The 21172-nt window shown below is 45.6% G+C and overlaps 1 protein-coding gene across 6 annotated transcripts in view; it reads right to left on the bottom strand.

Annotated features, from left to right (window-relative positions):
• Positions 1–21172, bottom strand: part of GARRE1 (granule associated Rac and RHOG effector 1) — a 71122-nt gene that overhangs the window by 7122 nt on the left and 42828 nt on the right. For all 6 annotated transcript variants that reach the window (XM_055145235.1, XM_055145234.1, XM_055145236.1 and 3 more), the window contains 5 exons: positions 20539–20697; positions 18038–18135; positions 7418–7543; positions 4638–5665; positions 575–740 (listed from right to left, as the gene is read on the bottom strand). In XM_055145235.1, coding sequence (XP_055001210.1) covers positions 575–740; positions 4638–5665; positions 7418–7543; positions 18038–18135; positions 20539–20697 — 1577 coding nt within the window. The remainder of the gene's footprint in view (positions 1–574; positions 741–4637; positions 5666–7417; positions 7544–18037; positions 18136–20538; positions 20698–21172) is intronic.

The raw sequence follows: 21172 nt of genomic DNA, 5'->3' as shown, positions 1-21172 counted from the left end.
CATGACACTGGCATCTACGCCAGTGGCCCTTTGTTCCTGTAGGTCACCAGGTCACATTGATCACCCGGGCTCTACAGCCATCCTCATCTCAGCTTATAGACAGTGTTTTGGGTACTGTTATTTCACAAACATTGTTTCACAGAATCCAGGCGGCTGCCAGTGAGTGAGCTCAGCAGGCTCGGTGCACGCTCCGCATGCTGGAGACCACGTTCAATCCCTGGTACTGCATGGTCTCCCATGGTCTCTGAGCATCCTGGGAGACACCCCTGAGCAGAGCTAGGAGCAGCCCCTGTGCAATGCTGGGTGTGGCCCAAACACCAACAAAAGTAAAAATGTATTTGCTTAGGTTGAAGAGCATCTTCAAAACCATCAATTTATACCAATTTATCCTTAAGGACACAGCAGACTGCTCAGCATTCTTCAGTCACCAACTGACTCCCTGAAAGTCTGGCCACGTGACACTGCTCTCATCTAGTTGCTGGGAGTTGAACTGCCTGGTGAGAGGCAGGTAGACCATGGCCCTAAGGGGATGCCCGCACCCAAAACCCAGCCTCCTGTCACACCCAGAACTCACCCTTCTGTGAAAAACTCTGGGAAAGGCCAGGTCCGATGGGCATCGTCCATGGGAGGCCAATTGCCCCGGAGGTTGCCTGGGCGGCGACCGTGCTGAACTTGTCTCTTCTGCTGCATTGCCTGGCTCACTCCCGCCACGTAGCGTGCAAACTCTGGATCTGAACCCACTGTGTTAAGATAAAAGGGAATTTCTGGGTTGGGGCCAGCCTGGCCTCTTGTTTCATTCCTTTCCTTCTGAGATTTGTGCTGGTCACATGCGATGAAAGGGAAGTGGTGAGGCACTGGCAGGACTTGGTTTCATGCAGCAGCCTGCTCTGTGGCCTTCCAGGCAGACTCAGAAGCCGGGGAGTGTATGTGTGCAGGTACAACTGGGAAGGACTAAGGGAGCACAGAGGCAGACACAAAAAACAGATGCCATTTCCACAAGGGCCACCTGTGACCCTGGGTATCGAACAGCAGATCTGTTCATGCAGTCTGATGATTGCAAGAGAGCCCAGGAGAACATTTCAGAACATACTCAGAGGTAGCTGAAAACACATTGGACAGTGCACGGTAAGGCTGTGCAGGGCAGTGCACGCAGTAAGACCAGCAGAGACGGCAGTCAGAGAAAGAGTAAACACTGTCTCGGGGTCTATGATAGTAAACCACCCCTTGGTCCAAAGCAGGAAGGACACCAGAGTGTGACTCCATCAGCTTGTCTGTCAGCCACTGCCACAGGACCGCGTGGCTAGAGGAGCCCCTTCTAACTGGTCTCCAAGATGGGCCCTCTGATTCGCCTGCCTTTATGTACTTCCTTTACATGTAAAAAAAGGGGTTTTACAGACAGAGTTTCCAATGGGGTCTGTAGGAAGCTATACCACAGGCATCAAAGTCAGAACCCCCAGAATGAAGAGCTGGGAGGATCTTATCTTAAAGCCATACAGAATGGTTGTCTGGGTGTCAAAAGAAGTCAAAGATAGTAAATTATGCCAAACACTGCTTAAACTCTGAATTTCATTATAAGACTGACAAAAACTGTAGACTCTGAGCACCAGTGGAGAATGGTGCTACACCTGCTGCAGTGGTTGCAGTCAGGTGGGTCTGCTCTTTCACAAAGTGGGACTGTTTGCCCTACCTGTGCCCCTCACCCACCCACTCACCAAGGAGAGCAAGGACAAGCACATGAGTGCCCTAGAAAGAATTCTCAAGTCACAAGCACACCTTTTCCTCCACTCATAATTGACTCTGTGACTAGGGAAAGGGATGAAAAGGCTACAGAACATCCTCTGCATGTCTGAGTCCTGGGTTCTGTCCCCAGCACACACCATCCCCGAGCCACCAGGAATGAGCCCTGAGTACTGAGCTCGGAGTGGCCCCGCAAGCATCATCTAATGTGGTCCAAAATATATATGGAAGTTGGTTCTGGGGAATATTTACCTCCTTCAGTGGTGATATTTCGTCTCTTCAGGATTTTGGCCCAAACCTGGCTGTGCTCAGGGCTTACTCTTTGGGCTTTGTGCTCCGAGATTGCTCCTGGCAGTGCTCGGGGGACTACAGAGGTTGCTGTGGATCAAATCTGGGTTGGCTGTGTGCAAGGCAAGACTTGACCCATTGTGCTCTCTCCCTAACCTCATTTATCGATGTAACTATTTGCTACACATATTCACAACATTTCACAGGACTCCCCTTATGAGGGAAATGTACTTCCACTTAGATATGCCTTTTGCTAAATTAGAGAAAAAAAAAACCAACCCATCTCTAAATATCTCTCTTACACAAAGACACACCTTGCCAGATTCACTATTTTTGGGCCATACCTGCTCAAGGCCTTTCTCCTGGCTCTGCACTCCTGGTAGGGCTCCAAGAACCAACAGATAATCTGGGTATTGAACCCAGGCCAGGCCAGAGCACATGGCCTGGAATCTCACGATTTTCTGAAATTTCACGATTTTCAGAAGTTTTTGTTTTCCTTTTTTTTGGCTCCATCTGGCAGTGCTTGGGGACCATATGCACAGCTGCTAATTAAACCAGATTGGTTATGCAAGGGAAGCACCTTAACCCCTGCACTATCTCTCCAGCTCCTTTCTAGAAGTTTATTTTCAGGTTCTAGGGCCACACACAGTGGTGCTCAGGGTTTCTTATGGCTCTGTGCTCAGGGATCACTCTTGGGGCTCTAGGGGATCATACAGAGTGCTGGGGATCCAACCCTTGTCAGAGAGACAGCTTTAAAGGCTGAGCACATGTTTTGCCATGTTGGAAGCCTGGGTTCAATCTCCAGTCTGATATTGAGCCCCTGAACAGAGCAGCCCCAAGCAACACCAGGTATGGCACAAAATAAATATAAAAACAATATTTTGGTGATCAGAGATAGCACAAAGAGTAGGAAGCTTGCCCTGCATGTGACTGACTCTAGTTTGAAGCCCTGGCACCACATATGGTTCCTTAGATACTGAAGATATAGATACTGAGGAGCCAGAAAGTTTTTTACTGTTTTTTTTTTTTTTCTTTTTGGGTCACACCCGGCGATGCACAGGGGTCACTCCCGGCTCTGCACTCAGGAACCACCCCTGGCGGTGCTCAGGGGACCATATGGGATGCTGGGAATCGAACCCGGGCTGGCTGCGTGCAAGGCAAACGCCCTACCCACTGTGCTATCACTCCAGCCCAAGTCTTTTATTTTTAATAATAGAGAAATATACCTGTATCTATATATTTTTCCTGAGCTAAAAACCAAGAATAACTTCTGAGCATCCCACCCTAAACAACAAAAACATAAGGAAACACTTTCACTTAAAAATACTTTCCTTGGGGGTACTGGAGCAATAATACAGTGGGCAAGGCGCTTGCCTTGACACAGCCAACTCTGTTTCGATTCCTGGCATCCCATACGGTTCCCTGAGCACCACTAGGTGTGCCCCCACCACCCCTAGCCCCCAAAAAATAAACTTAAAAAAAATTTCCCTGGGCTGGAGAAAAGATACAGAGGTTAGGGCATTTGCCTTTATGTGGCTGACCTGGGTTTGATCACCAGCATCCCATAAGAGCCCGCTAGGAGTAATTCCCGACACATAGCCAGGAATAACCCCTGAGCATGCTGGGTGTAGCCCTAGAATAAATTAAAACAACATTTCCCCTATTTCTTTCCTTCCCTTTGTTGTGATTGTGACCAGGGATCACACACAAGTGTGGTGCTTGCTGGGGATTGTACACACTGGTTACCAAGGCAAAGCACTGGGGTCCCAGAAAAGCAGAGTTGCCAGACTGCACTCCACCATGTGGTGGCACTGGGAACCAAACCTGTGACCACACACTTGCAAACTGGGCACTCTGCCACGGAGCTATCACCAGACCCCAGAGGATAAAATTTTTTTGCTTTTTTTTATTTGTTTTTGGCTTTTTTGGGTCACACCTGGTGATGCTCAGGGGTTACTCCTGGCTCTGCACTCAGGAATTACTCCTGGCAGTACTTGGGAGACCATATGGGATGCTGGGGATTAAACCCGGTCGGCCACGTGCAAGGCAACTGCCCTCCCGGCTGCACTACCGCTCCGGTCCAGTATTTCAGGGTTTTTTTTTGAGGGGGAGCCAACCTGGCAGTACACAAGATTTACTCCTGGCTCTGAGCTCAGGGATCACTACTGGAAGTGCTTGGGGGACCATATGGGATGCTGGGGATCAAATCTGGGTCAGCCACTTATAAGGCAAATGCCCTAATCATTGTACTATTGCCCTGGCTCCTGAAAGTCTTTTTTTTTTTTTTTTTAATAAAAAAGAAATACACACACACACACACACACACACAGTATCTCTCCAGCTCCTCTACTTATACTTCACTTTGAAGGCCATATGAACTATGCAACTTTGAGCCTTTCATATATACCTTTGCTTAGCTTCACTCCTGTCCTCTATGAATTGAGGAAAAATATTCCCACTTACCTTCTGAGCGTTCTCACCTGGTGTCACTTCCCACCAGAGTAAGGACTCTGTAAAGTAGTGCTGAGACACGGCCCTTGCCCAGTAAGGCTGTGGAGCACCAGCCCCAGGAAGGACGTGCTCAGTGGTCACCAGGGTGCATGCTCACATACCTGCAGGATCAAAAGGCAGAATCTCTCCCAGCATCCCAAAGACTCCTTCACTCTGGTCACGGTTGGGCCACGTGTTATTTCTCGGTCCCTGAGGTTTCTGTCCCAAAACCTCTGACATCACATTATCCATATAGCTGCTCACCAGCCCCAAGCTGTACAAGTCAGAACTGAGGTCTGCTATGCCAGGCCACTGGCCGAGAGGAGAGAGACCCACTCCAAGAGGCTGGGATGGCTGCTGAGAGGAGCCATGCACCCATTTTCCAGGGGCCCGAGGCTGGGGCGGGACCTGCTGTGGGCCAATGGGTTGTAGCAGGTGTTGGTAGTATTGAACCTGGGGCTGCTGCTTTGGGGACTGCTGCTGAGGAGTCAGTGCTGGCTGGGGTGGCAGAGGTGTGTGTGCCCCAGTCTGGGGTGGCCGCTGCGGAGGGGGCATTGCCAGTGGAGGATGCTGTGGCTGCAGGGCTCCTGCCTTCTGCTCAGTCACCATGGCTGTGGCAGAACTGCGCCTCGTCACCAAGGGGGAGCCCTGATGTGACTGGCCCATGTTAAAGCCTGAGAGAAAGTCTATCACCTCTTGCATTTCCTGATCAGTTGGTAAGTTCATACCCTTTTCATCCTTGCCTTCATCCCCTGGAAGGAAGTTTTCACGCCTCTCCAGGAGGAACCCATTGGCCATCTGATGACTGGAATTTTGAGCTGACTGTGAAGGATCTGTAGTCCGAGGGAAATTCCCGATGTTCAAAATGCCTTGCAAACGTGTATCAATATTACTGGGCATTTTGGCCTTTTCTTCCGAACATCCAGTGATGAAGATGTTTTTGGAAGGGGTGTTTGGGATGGAATAATTCGTGCTACTGCTAGAGGTGGTGCATGAAGCTTTCTTTGTGAGTCGGGATGTCAGCTTGGAGAATGTCCTCTGCAGGCCACCTGAAGATTTGTTTCCATTTCCAGTAGGCAGGTCGCTCTGAGTCCCTAAGTCACAGATCTCCCTCTGGAGCTGGATCTGTATGCAGGGCAAAGCTTGTTCCCTGTACAAATAAAAATGAATTAGGAAAAAAAAAAGACAAAAAATTAGACAGTAAAATAAATCTTTGTCTTTAAGTGAGATTTTTAGCAAGAACAAGACTCCTCTGATTGGTATTTGATTGATTCACTAATTTTACAGTAAAATCAATGAACATCTGAGAGTTTTAAGTGTACATAATCTCATCACTTATCTGTATTTGTTGATAAAAATCTATAGTTATGGGGCTAGAGACAGGAGTTAGGGCACTTGCCTTGCATGTGGCCAACCCAGATTTGATGATACCGGATATGGTCTCCTGAGTACTACAGGTCTCCAGGAGTGATCCATGAGCACTGAGCCAGGAGTAAGCCCTGAACACATGCAGGTGTGGCCTAAAAGCAAAACCAAAATCTATAGTGTCTGACAGGGTGTGAAGACTTCACTAGCCCAAAGAGCTTGTGTAGCAGAGAGATGGCAGATGGGGGCTGGAACTGGTGGAGACTGGGAGCAGCAGATCCAACAGTGGGACAAAAGAAGAGTCTACAGAGGGGTGGGGGACACCACATGAGGTAACACTATGGTCGCTATTTATGGTAGGGGCCATCCCGGAGGGTTGAACCTTTCCTTCCCTTCCCCTCCGCCCCCCAGCTCCTGGCGGGGCTTGCGGGGTCATATGGGCTTTCAGGGATCAAACCTGGGTCAGCCATGTGCAAGGCAAGTGCCTACCAAGATGCACTATTGCTCCAGCCCCCATCTGCACTGGCTCTGTGCTCAGTGTTACTCCTGGAGGAGGGTTAGGGAACCATATATGGTGCTGGGGATTAAATCCAGGTTGGCTGCAGGCAAGGCAAGCAGCAAGCACCCTACCCCTGTACTATTTCTTTGGCTTCTTTCAGAATTTTTCTGAGTACTTTTTCACCAGTCCTGGAAGAGGGCACTGGTGACAGGAAGTGGCTGAGGCAGAAGCTGAGGCAGAAGCTGAGGAAGGTGCTGGCTGGCATGACAATGATTGTCACCTTTGTTCTGTGTGCTCACAGTTTAAGAAAGGAAACAGGCATATGGATAACTAAGACTTAATCTTGCAACTGCCACTTACTTGCAAATTTAAGTAAATCACATAAGGGACATTTTCTAAATATCTGCAAATGGTTTTTGTTTGTTTTTGGGTCTCACACAGTAATGATCAGGGGTTCTTCCTGGTGGTGCTCAGGGCACCCTACGAGATGCCAGGAATGCAACAGGGTCAGCCAAATGTAAATCAAGTGTCCTACCCGCTGTATTATCTCTCCAGCTCCTGTCCTTAGTTCTGAAGAGATTATCAGTTGGGTTAATGACCTTCTGATGGATTTACTCTCAAATAATAAAACAAACAAGGGGAATTTGGGTAACAGCCAGAGAGTGACTCTTTGACCTATTCTTGCAAGTAATTTTTTTTTTTTTTTAGCTTTTTTGGTCACACCCCATGATACTCAGGGGTTACTCCTCACTCTGGAATTACTCCTTGCAGTGCTTGGGGGACCATATGGGATGCCAGGGATCAAACCTGTGTCGGGTGCATGCAAGGCAAATGCCATATCCATTGTACTACTGCTCCAACCCCACAAGGAACTTCTAAGTCTGAAATGATTCCAAAATAAGAAGTTCCCTTGCTTGCATTATTTACCCCAATGCTGTCAATGACTCAAGTGCACTTGCAACCATAAGTGGTCACTGTTCCTGGCTGTGATCAAAATGCGAACCACCATCAATTTTAGGCAACAGCAGAGACACCAACCTCCCCGCCCGCCAGCGGCCGAGGTCCAGCACAGCTGTGTAGAGCACGTCCACCAGACCCAGGGTCTTCTCAGGGTCCAGGCTTCTCTGCAGCAGGGACATGGTGGCGGGGTCTTCTTTCAAGCACCTAGGAATGAACCAGGCTGTCAGTTGGCTGCACGTCTCAGTAAAGGTGCTAAAACACACTTCACACATAAGGCTGTAAAACCCTTACATCCTTATGTCCGAAAATACAAATCAGTCATTCTAAGACCAGTTAGGGAAGGACAGGGCTGCTCTGCGAAAGGAGGAGAAAGCAATAGTACCTGGGTCTTCATGGATTTCTAACCATCTGGTAGAAAGAGAAATATCTGGGAAAAGGCTGTCATCAAGAGGCCGTAATGTCCTCCCTGCCTCCAGCACTGGTTTGGAACCTGGCCTTCCTCTCTGCTGAGGTTCTGGGATGTGCTTCAGTCACTATCCCATAGCAAACTCTTCCCATGCTCCTGCCTGCCCTTCCTCTGTAGCACTTTACATCTATAAGTACAAAATGGGGGTCCCGGCAAGGTGGGGAGATGTGGGGGGATTCAGTGTGCACTATGAACTCATCCTGAATTTCAGGCAAGCAATCAACATGGACTAAACATATTATGTTTTCCCCTTTTCTTTTTCAAATAAATTATTATTTATTTGGTTTTGGGGTCACACTGGCTGTGCTCAGAGCTTACTCCAGGCTCTGTGCTCAGAGATCATTGCTCAGACCATACATGGTACCAGGGATCAAACCCAGGTTCATCACATGCAAGACAAGTGTCTTATCTGCTTTACTAGTTCTTCAGCCCCATCCTCCTTTCTCTCCTTTATCTTTGGGCCACACTTGGTGGTACTCAGGGGAAAACATGGAGCCAGAGGCTGAAACCAGGGTGCCTGTATCACCGCACATATTTCAGTCCTTTGAAGCACCTCACTATTTCCCTTCTGTTTCTTTCTTTCTGGCAAGGCATACTCAGTGGTGCTCTGAGAGCCAGAGTCCTCTAGACAATGCTCTGGGACCACAAATGGTAATGCTCAGGGGCTCATGCAGTGGCAGGAATTCAATGTAGAGTCTTTTTTTTTTTTTTTTTGCCACATCTGATGTTGTTCATGGCTAACTCCTGGCTCTGTGCTCAGGGCTCATTCCTGCTGGAGCTTGGGGAACCTTAATGTGGTGCTGAGAATGGAACCTGGGTGAGTTACATGAAAGAAAAGTACTCTACCCACTATCCTATCTCTCCGGCCCTGCTGTTTTCCCTTTAAAATACTGCCTAGGATGGAACCCAAGCCCTAGGTATACAAGGCATGTACTTTATCATCCCCAGCTGCCTCTCCAGTCCTCGGCACCAACTCTTGCATTTCTTTGCCAGTTCAAACCACTTGAACCCTACAAACTTCCTCAACAAGTAAACAACCTGGAGGCCAGAGAGATAGATAGGTACAGTGGAGAGGGTACTTGCCTTGCACGTGTCTGACCCGGGTTCAATCCCTATTTTCCCATATGATCCCCACTCAGCCCCACCAGGGATGGTCCTTGAACACAGAGCTGGGAATGAGCCAGGAGTACCACTGGGTATGCCCCCCTGCCAAAACAAAAACGAAACAAACAAACCTGTCTACCCCAAACCTGTAAATCAACTAGCTCCGCCATGCCGCATACATCCAAAGGCTCTTCTTCCAGACTGTACTCTGAATCCAAGCATCCATCACCACCCCTTAGTCCTCTCTACTCTAAAATCTCCACCCGCAGTGTCTCAGGACCAATCTTCCATCAGGTCTCCTGCCCTCTGTGTCTGGCCCTGCAAGTCCAACAAGTCCTACCCTTTGCCAAGTGGCCAGTGAGTTTTCTGTGGCACATAGCAAGAACATTTCACTTTTTCACTTGCAGCCCTCACAGCCTATGAGCTGGCCTTTCCTGCTCTCCTGCTGGCCATACATCTCTTCACTGTCATCTGGTCAGTTCTTGCTGCTACCTTGGGTTGGCCTGGTCTCCCAAGAACTGCTTCTCACCATCAGTTCCTCTGCCCACTCAGGACACCTCTGCCTACAGGCCTTTTCAGATGAGATGTTGGGCTCTCTGGGAGTTAAATGGTGAAGCCAACACTTGTGACATCACTATAAGGAGGCAGCATAGATCTGGCTTGAGGAAATGAGCTGGAAACCTCAGAAACACTGGGAAAAAGCGGCAATGGAAGACGGGTCCTGTGACCCAGCATGCAGTCAGACCTTGGATTCTACAAGACAATCGGGCAGTAAATTGGCCAGGGTTCAAGGACTAAATTCTCTCAGTCAACTCAAGAGATGACTCAGATTATTTATAAATTCGCTACACTACATTCCAAAGCCAATTTCTGGTGGAGATTTGGCTGGTTACATGTTTGCCTAGGCAGGGAACATTTATCGGTTATACATACAGGAGTGTTATAGTTCTGGTGGTAATAGTTTTGTAATCTGAAAAATCAACAAATTGACATTCTTATTTTATCAATCTTCAGAGCTGATAGGAAAACAAACAAACAAAACCAACAAAAAACCCTACTGGGATTGAATCCATTCTACAAATCCCCCAGCTGGCGCTACCTGTCGTGAGAATTCCTAGTCCTCAGACCCTGTAAGCCCTGGCTTCCACAACTCCCCTCATCACCTCCTCCATCAAATCTCCAGCTCTGCAGTTCACACCTCAACCTTTGCATCTGCTGTTCCTTCTGCACAGACTGCTCTCCCCATCTGCTCTGTTTGCAGCTCGTCTCAAAACAAATGTATCTCAAAGAGGCCCTTCGTGACTGACCTCCTTATCCGAAATAGATTTCCCTCTATGATGAAAAATTTTCCTCATCATTTTCATATGTTACTCTCCATCACATGACATCATTCTATTCTTACTCCCATCATACACTTGCCAGTGTTGTTCAAATTTAACTGGAAATTCTTATTAGCTGTCCTGTTAGCTGCTTCTTCCCCTTCCCCATTACAAAGTGGGCAGAATCAAGGACCAGGAGCTTGGTATGTATATGTTTGGTGTGTATGCATGTGTGGAGGGGTCAAGGATGGAACACCAAATCTCAAATACATGAGGTATACGGTAACATCACTGCCACGCAAACCTGGCCCACTCTCTGTTTTGCTGATGATTCAATCTCCAATCTCCAAAACAGGGCCAGACAGACAGTACAGGAGGTGAGGCACTTGCTTTTCATGTGGTGGCCATGACCTTGGTCTGAAACCCTGGTTCCCACGTATGGTCTCCTTGGAGCACTTCCAGGGATTACTCCTGAGCAGAGAGGCAGGAGTAGCACTGGGTATGGCTCAAAAGCAATCAACTCCCCCTCCCTCAAAATAAACAATAAAATCCCCAAACAAAAACCAGAGTCCACACAGTGCTTGTTACATAGCAGTATTCAGCATTTGTTGGGGGAAGAGGGTAGGGGGGAAGAATGATAACCTAAATATCACAATCACATGATCACGAAATCCTGTTAATCGTCGATTTCTCAAGTGGGCTCAGTAGCCTCTCCATTCGTCCTTTCCCTCAGATTTTATTTATTTATTTATTTATTTATTTTTTTGCTTTTCGGGTCACACCTGGCGATGCACAGGGGTTACCCCTGGCTCTGCACTCAGGAATTACCCCTGGCCGTGCTCAGGGGACCATATGGGATGCTGGGATTCGAACCCGGGTCGGCCGCGTGCAAGGCAAACGCCCTACCCGCTGTGCTATCGCTCCAGCCCCTCCCTCAGATTTTAGAAGTCTCTCTCGACTTGGTTCTCCCAACAATGTTGCACTGGAGGCTCTTTCAGGGTCAGGGGAATGAGATCCGGCTTGTTACTGGCTTTAGCATATGGATACACCATGGGAAGCTTGCAAGGCTGTCCCATGTGGGCAGGAAACTCTCAGAAGCTTGCTAGTTTCTCCCAGAGGGAGAAGTAGGCTACAAGATATTGCGAGGCCGCAAAGTGGCCGCGCTTCTGGGAGCTTGCTTTTAAGTCTCTGGATGTTGCCCTTTGATGGGATTACACACACCTTGGTTCCTGTGCCGGTACCTTCATGTGTGAGGCCTGTCCGAACGTGTGGAGAGGGGCCTCGAGCATGGCTATGGCTAGGTTCCGGTGGTCTTCGGCTGCCGGGAGCTCTGCTCGGGGAGGGAGGGAAGCTGGAGCCCATCCCCTCCGAGGGGCCCCGGGGGAAGACAGCCAGGTGTGCAGGCAAGAGACTCATGAATGAGGAGTTCTCAGTAAGTGCGGGTCTTAAGCTTGTGTTGATTAAGTCCCTGCCCTTTGTACACGATGTCCGGGGCTGCACGCGCGCTACACTGTGTGCTCAGCGTGTGCCTACCCTACACCGGCAGGCGCGGATAACCCGTTGAACCCCATTCATGATGGGGATCGGGGATTGCAGTTATTTCCCATGAACCTAAATATTACAGCTTAAACTAAAAGTACTACTTTGGGGGGATAAAAACATACTTTACAGCTAGACATTCATTTGATTAAAAGCAAATTCTAATAAATTTGTGTATTGTGGAATTAGGTATCAAACCCAGGACCTCATACATATGAGACATGTGCTATAGTTCTAACAAAGCTTCATTCATAAACAAAACTTTTTTGTCTGTATTTTTTTTTCTTTTTGGGTCATACCCGGTGATGCACAGGGGTTACTCCTGGCTCTACACTAAGGAATCACACCTGGAGGTGTTCGGGGAACCATATGGGACGCTGGGAATAAAACCTGGGTCGGCCACATGAGAGACAAACACCCTACCTGCTGTGCTATAGCTCCAGCTCTGTAATTTGAACCTACCTGGAGTGCTCAGGGGACCATGCAATACCAGGAGCTGAGCCTCAGTACAAAGCATGAACTGTAGCCCTTTAAGACACTTCCAATGCCCAAATTATTATTTTAAAAAATAAGTTAAAAGTTTTACCTCATTAAACTTTTGTAGGTTGAAGAGATCGTCTGATGTGTTGGATCACATGCTTTGCATGTGGGAGGCCAGAATTTATTTCCTGGCACCACATGGTTCCCTAAACACCATTTGAGCATATGTCAGATGTGGTCATCTTCCTCCATCAAAAGCTTAATTCTGGCCACACCCAGGGTGTTCAGGGTTTACTCTTAACTCTACATTCAGGAATCACTCCAAGGTCTGTGCTCAGGGGACCGTAAGTGAGTTTTGAGCTGTGGTTGTCTGCATGCAAAGTAATGCTTTAATCCCTGTACTATCTTTCTCTGCTCTCTCAACTGTTTATATAACCACATTTTCTCTTTAAGCAAAGATCACAGAATAAAGTTGTTTTTATTTTTTTCCAGAATAAATTCTTTACTTGCTTTGCTAAAAATTTAATTTTTCTGAAAGCAAGTCATTTCTATTTGCGTTCTCAGTAAGCACATATTTTGTAATTTGAATCAAACTATTTGAAAAAAAAGGAATTTTGACCGAAAACAACCAGCAGAGGGAGTGCTTGTAAAGATTCAGTTCAGAAAGGTCTTTCCTGGTAAAAAATGAATTAAAGAAAATCAACCGGGGGCTGGAGTGATAGCACAGCGGGTAGGGTGTTTGCCTTGCACGCGGCCGACCCGGGTTTGAATCCCAGCATGCCATATGGTCCCCTGAGCACCGCCAGGGGTAATTCCTGAGTGCATGAGCCAGGAATGACCCCTGTGCATTGCTGGGTGTGACCCAAAAAGCAAAAAAAAAAAAAGAAAATCAACCAGATAGAAAGTTTTGGAATTAACGAGGAGAAGGAGGAAGAGGAGGAAGAGGAGAGAGGGGGGGGGGAAGAGAGAGAGAGAGAGAGAGAGAGAGAGAGAGAGAGAGAGAGAGAGAGAGAGAGAGAGAGAAAAGGAATGTGCCTGCCACAGAGGTGGAGGGTGGGGGGGTGGGGGGTGGCGGGAGAGATACTGGGAATATTGGTGGTGGAAAATGGACACTGGTGGAGGGATGGGTACTTGACCATCGTATGACTGAAATGTAATCAATGAAAGTGTGTAAGTCTGTAATTGTATCTCACAGTGCTTCATTAAAAAATTAAAAAAAAATTAACAACAAAAAAAGTTTTGGAATTAAACTAGTTATCTAGTACTAGCTGCTTGTTTATTTACTTGATTCTGTTTTATGGGCTACACCTGGCTCTGTGCTCAGGGACCACTCTTAGTAGGGCTCCAGGGACCATCTGTAGTGCTGGGGATTGAACCTGGGCGAGCCATCTGCAAGGCAAGTGCCCTAACTGCTGTAATACTAGGTGTTTAGTCCACTCACAGTTCAAACTGCTGTTTTTACAAGAATCTTGGTTGAATTTGGTATTTTTCAATAAGAACCTGAATTTAAAAATAAACTACAATTTCAGGGGCTAGAGTGATAGCACAGCGGGTAGGGCGTTTGCCTTGCATGCGGCCAACCCGGGTTCAAATCCCAGCATCCCATATGGTCCCCTGAGCACAGGCAGGGTAATTCCTGAGTGCAGAGCCAGGAGTAATCCCTGTGCATCACCAGGTGTGACCCAAAGAGAAAAAAAAAAAAACCCACAATTTCAGAAAAAGGGCTAGAGAGATAGCTTAATTGGCTATCTACCTGTTTTACATGCAGATGGCCTGGGCTTGAATGCTGATACTGCATGGAGTGCTCCTGAGCACTGCTCCAAAATTTCTGCCCCCCCAAATTTTCACAAACACAAAAATCTTACATATTTTTTTTTTCTTTTTGGGTTAGATAGTAACCATAAAATACACATATATTATCATTTATTTTAGAAAGAATAGCATATAACATTTCAAGTCAGATTAAACTTTTGGTGGCAGGCTGGGGATGATGGGATTCTTGGCGGTTTCTGGACATGAAGTGAACATCTAACCCCTATGTGATGTAGCAACATATTTTTAAATTTTTGGCAGATTCACAAAAGTGTGAGGCAAAGTGTGTCCTTTTAAAGAAAAGTTATTTAAGTGCAATTTGAATATATTATCCACTTTAGTACACAGGCACCAATATGCCACTGTTTCTTATTCTCTAATTTCCCACTTAAATATTAAAAATACTTTCTATGTAAGTATTTATTCCAATTATAATAATGGAATTTTTGCTTATTTTGTATTTATTTTGCTTATTTATGTATAAATAAGCATTGATATATGCTTATTTTGTATTTAGTTCTTGGTTTGGGGACCACTCCCTATAGTCCTTAGGACTTACTCCTGGCTCTGCACTCAGGGATCACTCCTGGTAGTGCTTGGGGGACCATATAAGGTACTGGGAGTTGAACCTTGGTTGAGTGCATGCAAGGCAGACGCTCTACCCACTGTAATGTTACCTGGCCTCAGATATATGCTCAGTGTTGCTGTTTACTAATCAAACTGTGATGATGATCCCTTTAGCTGAATCTGTATGTACACCACAAGGATAAATTGCTGGACTTTGGGTTTTTGTCTGTTTGTTTTTTTTGGGTCACTCCTGGTGATGCTCAGGGGTTACTCCTGGCTCTGCACTCAGGAAATACTCCTGTTGGTGCCTGGAGGACCATATATGATGCTGCACATAAGGCAAATGCCCAACCCCACTGTACTATCACTCTGGCCCCAAGTCTCTGGTGGTGAAGTATGTAAATGTTAAGGCCACATTTGTTTCTTAGGTTTAAAGTAAGGCCCTCCAAAAAGTCTCTGATTTACCGTTTTATTATATTTTTGCCTGGCCTAAACTTGTGTTACTGTTCTAAAACAATTTAACAACATGCTGAGCAAAACAACATTATCAAGCTTTTAAAAAAACATTTACTATGACTTGGTGAAGTGTAACACATTTTCTTCATTCTTGTTCATGGGCCTTGCCCATTTTTGAGCTGATTCATATAATTTTTTGTTTTTAATAAATTAAAATGATTAAGTGGTGGGGTGGAGAGATAGCTGAATAATAAAGAATAAAACTCCTCAAAGAAAACCAAACAACCCAAACCAAAAACCACCACCACCATTACCAGGGCTGAGGTCAGGGGCACACACATGCCTTGTACTTGAGGCCCTGAGTTCACTCCCCAGCATGGCATGGCCCGCTGACACCCCAGGATGTGGCCCTATTGGCATCCCCAGCATCTCTGGGCCTGAGTAGTGCCATACTGCTGGGCCCTGGCATCAAACTCCATAGCCTGGTTGGACAAGCATTACTAAGAGTAGGCCCTAGGATCCCTGATCATTCCTGGGGAGGCACCCCCTCCCCCAGTAAAATTAATTTAAAAAATAATTAAAGGCTAGGGATAAGCCAAAGGGCTGGAGCACATGCCTGGCAATGCACAGGGTCTGGATCTGGGTCCCAAGCCTGATCCCCAGTACTATGTGGATTCTGGAGCACTGCTGGGTATAGCTGGTGGCTCTGACACTTTCTGAGGAGATCTCTGAATATACAAAACAAAAATGTTTTTTCCAAAAATTTTGTATTAAAAAGAATACTTGGGTAGGATGTGACTCAAGTGGTGGAACATGTCTTACAAGGCGTGCGATTTGACTGTTAGCAGCACATGGCTCTCCAGTGTGGCCATAAGTATGGCCCCACAGCAACAGAGAAAAATAACTGATTTTAAGTTTACAAATGTACTAAAATATTTTTGTTGTTGTTTTGGGCCTCACCTGGAGATGCTTAAGGATTACTCCCTGCTAGGTGTTTGGGGATTCCTGGAGGTACTTAGGGGACCAAATGCCATTCCAGGGATCAAACCAGGGACCAAAGCATGTAACTTTGCCCACTGATCTGTCTGGTCATGATGAAATACTTTTTAAAATAATTGCTTTGTCTGGCCATTTGCAGTGACATTGGTTGGATGTGTAATGAGTTCAAGATCATCACGGTTGTTGGAACAGATGACAAGAGAAAAAGAGGGCGGGTAAGGCACTTGCCTTGCACTTGGCCAACCCAGGTAGATCTCCATATTCCATAAGGTTGCCCAAAACAAAAACAAACAAACAAAACAGCCAACAAAAAAAAAAAACACATTGTTCTCAGCTTTAGAAAAATACGAAGATATCTTAAAGAAAATGACACATACATTTAAAAGCTATGAAATGGGTTTGGAGAGACTACAGCAGATGGGAAGCATGCATGTCTTATCTGTGGCCAACCTACATTTGATCCTAGGCACGTATGGTCCCCTCAAGTCCTGCCAGAAATGATCCATGAGCACACAGCCAGGAGTAAGCTCTGGACACCACCAGGTGTGACCCCAAAACCAAAAACAACAACAACAAATGGTTATGATGCTGGTGGGAATATTGACATATCTAGCCTATCTGGAAGTCTGGTTATTGTTCAAAAAACAAGCAATTGAGCTCCTATAGTCAGCAATTCCTCAGCAATCCCACTCCTCGGAATACACCTCAAGAATCCAAAAGCACAATCCAGAAAAGACATCTACACTCCGACATTCATTGTAGTATTATTCATAATAGCCAAAAATTGGAAACAACCCAAGTACCCAAGAACAGATGACTGGATAAAGAAATTTAGTATATATGCAAAATGGATTACTACTTGACAGTAAGAAAAGAGTCATACAATTTGTAGCTATGTGGATAGGTCTGGAGAGTATCACATTAAGTGAATTTAATTAGAAAGAGAGGGACAGACACAGAATGATCGATCTCATATGTGGGATATGAAGAAACTTCGTAAGGGAGTAACAAAGCCCAACTGGCAATAGAAAGGAATAGCAAGAGAACTGTTTTCAGCAGGAAGCTTGCCATTGAATTGGAGGTGGGAGATAAATTAGGGAAGGGAACATAGGGCAATGGTGGAGAAGAGTGAACATGGTGAAGGGATTAGGACCTTTTATGTCTGAAAATAAACAATAACTGTGCAATTCTGTAATTCATGGTGATTAAGAATATAATTACCTATATAAAAACAAGGCGATAAATTCCTTAACAAAGAAAATATTTTCAGAGACTGGATAGTGAAGTGGGTTGAGTGCATGCCTTGCACACAACCAGCATCCCATATGGTCCCTTGAGCACTGCCAGGAATAATTCCTGAGTGTAGAGCCAAGAGTAATCCCTATGCACTGCCAGGTGTAGCCCCCAAACGGAGAAAGAAAGAAAGAGAGAAAGAAAGAAAGAAAGAAAGAAAGAAAGAAAGAAAGAAAGAAAGAAAGAAAGAAAGAAAGAAAGAAAGAAAGAAAGAAAGAAAGAAAGAAAAGGAAGGAAGGAAGGAAGGAAGAGAGAAAGAAAGAAAGAAAGAAAGAAAGGAAGGAAGGAAGAAAGGAAGAAAGGAAGAGAAAGAAGAAAGGAAGAGAAAGGAAGGAAGGAAGGAAGGAAGGAAGGAAGGAAGGAAGGAAGGAAGGAAGGAAGGAAGGAGGAAGAAAATACTATCTATCGTGATCTAATTAGCATGTAACATTTTTGCTACCTCATTGTTATAAAATAGTTAATGAGACTATTTTTCAGACTTCTTGGCTTCCTCATCCCAGAACAATCATCATGACACATGCCACTAATACACGCACACTGCCCAGCCCATAGACCTGCACTTTAAGCAAGACCTGGCAAACCTACAAGCAAGTAATTTGGCTCAAACAATCTTTTTCAAATATGTACAAAATTCAGTCAGAGCTTAGGTTTCTAGTTAGTTACCATGTTGACGGGACTTGAACCACAATTCTGGAGCCTTCTAAACTGATTTGGGGGGCATAGGCCTCTTTATTTTCAATCTGTGCTGTGTCGACAACCACCTGAGAGAGAAAAACAAAAACAGCTTTCAGAGACAAGACAGATCACACAAGACACAAGAGCATACTGATGCTGAGTGCCTCTGGCAAGAGCCGCTCTCCCCAGGAAGGCAGTCAGGAGGCCTGTGAGTACCACAGCAAGTAATAAAGATGACTGAGTTCTGAGCATGGAATGTACCAAGATCTGGCACACACTTTTACAAACTATAAATATGTTACCTAGAAATTACTTTATTTTATCTTAGTATTTTCTACTTGACGTACTTGAGTGAAATAAAAATGCCTCTGAAAGTTGAACCAATGCTTCAGAAAAGCCCATTTGTAATGATCAGCTAGCAAGTAAATGCAGCTTCATTCTTCTTCAGAGGGGAGAGCCGCCCAAGAAGTGCCAGGACTACTCCTGGTAATACTCAGTGAGCAAGTCAGATAGCTTAATGCTTGGGCCCTGCTGTGCTGGAGCCACAAAGAACAGAGTGGCCAGTGTGTGGGAGGCATGTGGCAGGCATGTGGTGATGGGGATCAAATTTGGGTCCTTTTACATGCAAAGTATGTGCTCCTGACCCCTGAGCTGTCTCCCCAGACTCAGGGAAGTTTTTTCAAGGTAATTTTAACCAGCTGAATTACTTTAGGAGGATGTAGAACCAACCCTTATTTTGTTGCTGTTGCTTTAAAAAAAAATTTTTTTTTTTCTTGGTATTTGGGCCACACCTGGTAGTGCTCAGGGCTTACTCCTGGCTCTGTTCTCAGGGATCATTCCTGGTGGGTCTCTGAGGATCGTGTGTGGTACAAGGTATCAAATCAAGGTTGGCTACATGTAATGCAAGTATCTTACCCACAGTACAATCACTCCGGTCCCAGAATCAACCCTCCTTTCAATGATTCCCTTTTATTTAGAGGAGTTTTCAATAATAAAATTAAATGGGTGACCATTGTGTCCTGTATAATTTAAAGAAGTTGACAAAGCAATGAAATGTATTTTCAAATAACTGAAATAAAAAACAAATTTTTATAAAGAAAATATGAAAAACATAAGAGTATCTCAAAAGCAAATCAGTATCATTTTAAGAGGAAAGCCTTCTGAATGTACAGTTGTTTATCACGATTCCACATTCAGTCTCTAATGGAGCCCATTTCCACTCTTGTAAACAGAGTTCCCACAGCTGGTCTACAATGACCTCTGGAAGAGACTTCCTGCCGTGGACTGGCCATTGTTGGGCCAGGCAGGTGTTTCCTCTCTCCTCCCATCCCCAGAGTCCTACTCTAAAGGCTCTTTGTCCTCAGACACAAAGGTGCCCTAGAATAAAGAGGTAGGGAAATAGGAAGAAGTTTCTGTTCTGTGAATAACATGGCTTTGTTTTTTGTTAAGCCTATGATTTTTTTTTCAAAATAGCCTGTGCATCCTTCTGCATTATTTTGATACTCTCTGGAGAACCTGTCACCATAGATCTAGTTCTAGAAAAATGGTCTTTAGGAATATGGAACATAAGTCACAGGCTCTTCCATGCTTTAGCAGAACTGAGACCCAGGATCCAATGGACTGCATGCACACTCTACATGCGGGAGGCCAGAGACTGATTCACACCACCTTGAGGTTCTCCCCCACCCCCTTCCCGGCACTGTCAGGAGTGACTCCTGAGCACCAAGCTGGGAGTAGCCACTAGGCACTGTCAGTTACGGCCCTCAAACAAGAATAGTAACAAAAAATACACACAAATACACACAAAAATAATTCTATCTCCTTTGAGGGTTCCTACATTAAGGAACAGCTCCTGCAGAAAGGGTAACTTACCACTGTGGACTGACCCATGGATAGGCCAATCTGACAGCACCACCCTTACCTGGGCCCCCTTAGGCCTCATCAGCTGAGGTAAAATGACAGTACCTTCCCAACAGATTCCTTCATAAACAAGGAAGGAAACAGACAAAGAAAAACCTATTTAAATTTTTAAATATCTAGCTGGCTTCCTTTAACTAACTTTGACTGAAATGCTCTATCTTTTAAAAAGGCAGCCATCTAATTCTAGAAATTGAGATCAAGGTTATTTGGGTCAGCAGAGCCAAAGGAAAAGCTGAGCTGTGATTGGCGTTTTTTTTTTTTTTTTTACTTATTTTTGTTAGTTTTTGCCACACCTGGCAATGGTCAGGGCTTACTCCTGGTTCCGTGCTCAGGAAGTGGTGCCTATGATCAAACTCAGATTGGCCACATGCAAGCATGCGTCTTACCTGCTGCACTATTTCTCTGGCCCCCAAAACAAAACAAAAAAAACTTTAATGGCACTCTTCTTCCTTTACTTGTTTTTAATCCGGTATTGACTCTAGCACTGAAGACTTTTAAATAAATCATTCAATATTTTCACACATTTGCCCACATATTCTTGAAATGTCTCTCTTGAGTCCCTCACTCACCAGTCCAGCCTGGCCAAATAGCAGTTGCACAGCAGTCTTGCAGGCACCCCGCCACGTGGAAGGGCACACCTGGTTCAACACTTCTGTCACAGGAAGATCATCTCTAGGTGTGAGTCCATTGTAGCAGCCTGTCTCCTTGATCAGTTGCAACATTGTATGCTGTAGATTGAGAAGAAAAGAGCTCACAATTCAAGGAAAAGTCATGCTGGGCTCTGAAATTTGAAGAAATGCATTTACAGGTATATGAAAGTCATCAAAAGAAAAACTGTTTGCGTAAGGACCACAAAATCACAGTATTTTAAATTCTTCTATAATTATCACCAGATAGCCTTGGAGGTTTTTCGGTTTTCTACAGGCTATATATGGATGCGTGTGTTTTTTCGTTCGTTTTGGGCCACACCTGGCAGTGTTCAGAGGACCATATAGGGTGCTGGGGATGAAACCTAGGTCTGCTGCATACAAGGTAAATATCCCACCCATGATACATTGTTCCAGACTCTGGGTACATATTTATATATATATTTACTTTTTGTACTAGTACAAAGGCAGAATCTCTTGCCCCCGTGCCAGGCTGTCTTCACAGGGGGACCCTCGGAGGGGGGCAGGTTGAATCTCTCTGTGCAGCAAGCAGAAC

This window comes from Sorex araneus, chromosome 8, assembly GCF_027595985.1.
Source record: "Sorex araneus isolate mSorAra2 chromosome 8, mSorAra2.pri, whole genome shotgun sequence".
Taxonomy (NCBI): domain Eukaryota; kingdom Metazoa; phylum Chordata; class Mammalia; order Eulipotyphla; family Soricidae; genus Sorex; species Sorex araneus.
The sequence above is the reverse complement of the archived record's forward strand: the minus strand, read 5'-3'. Positions and strand labels throughout refer to the sequence as shown.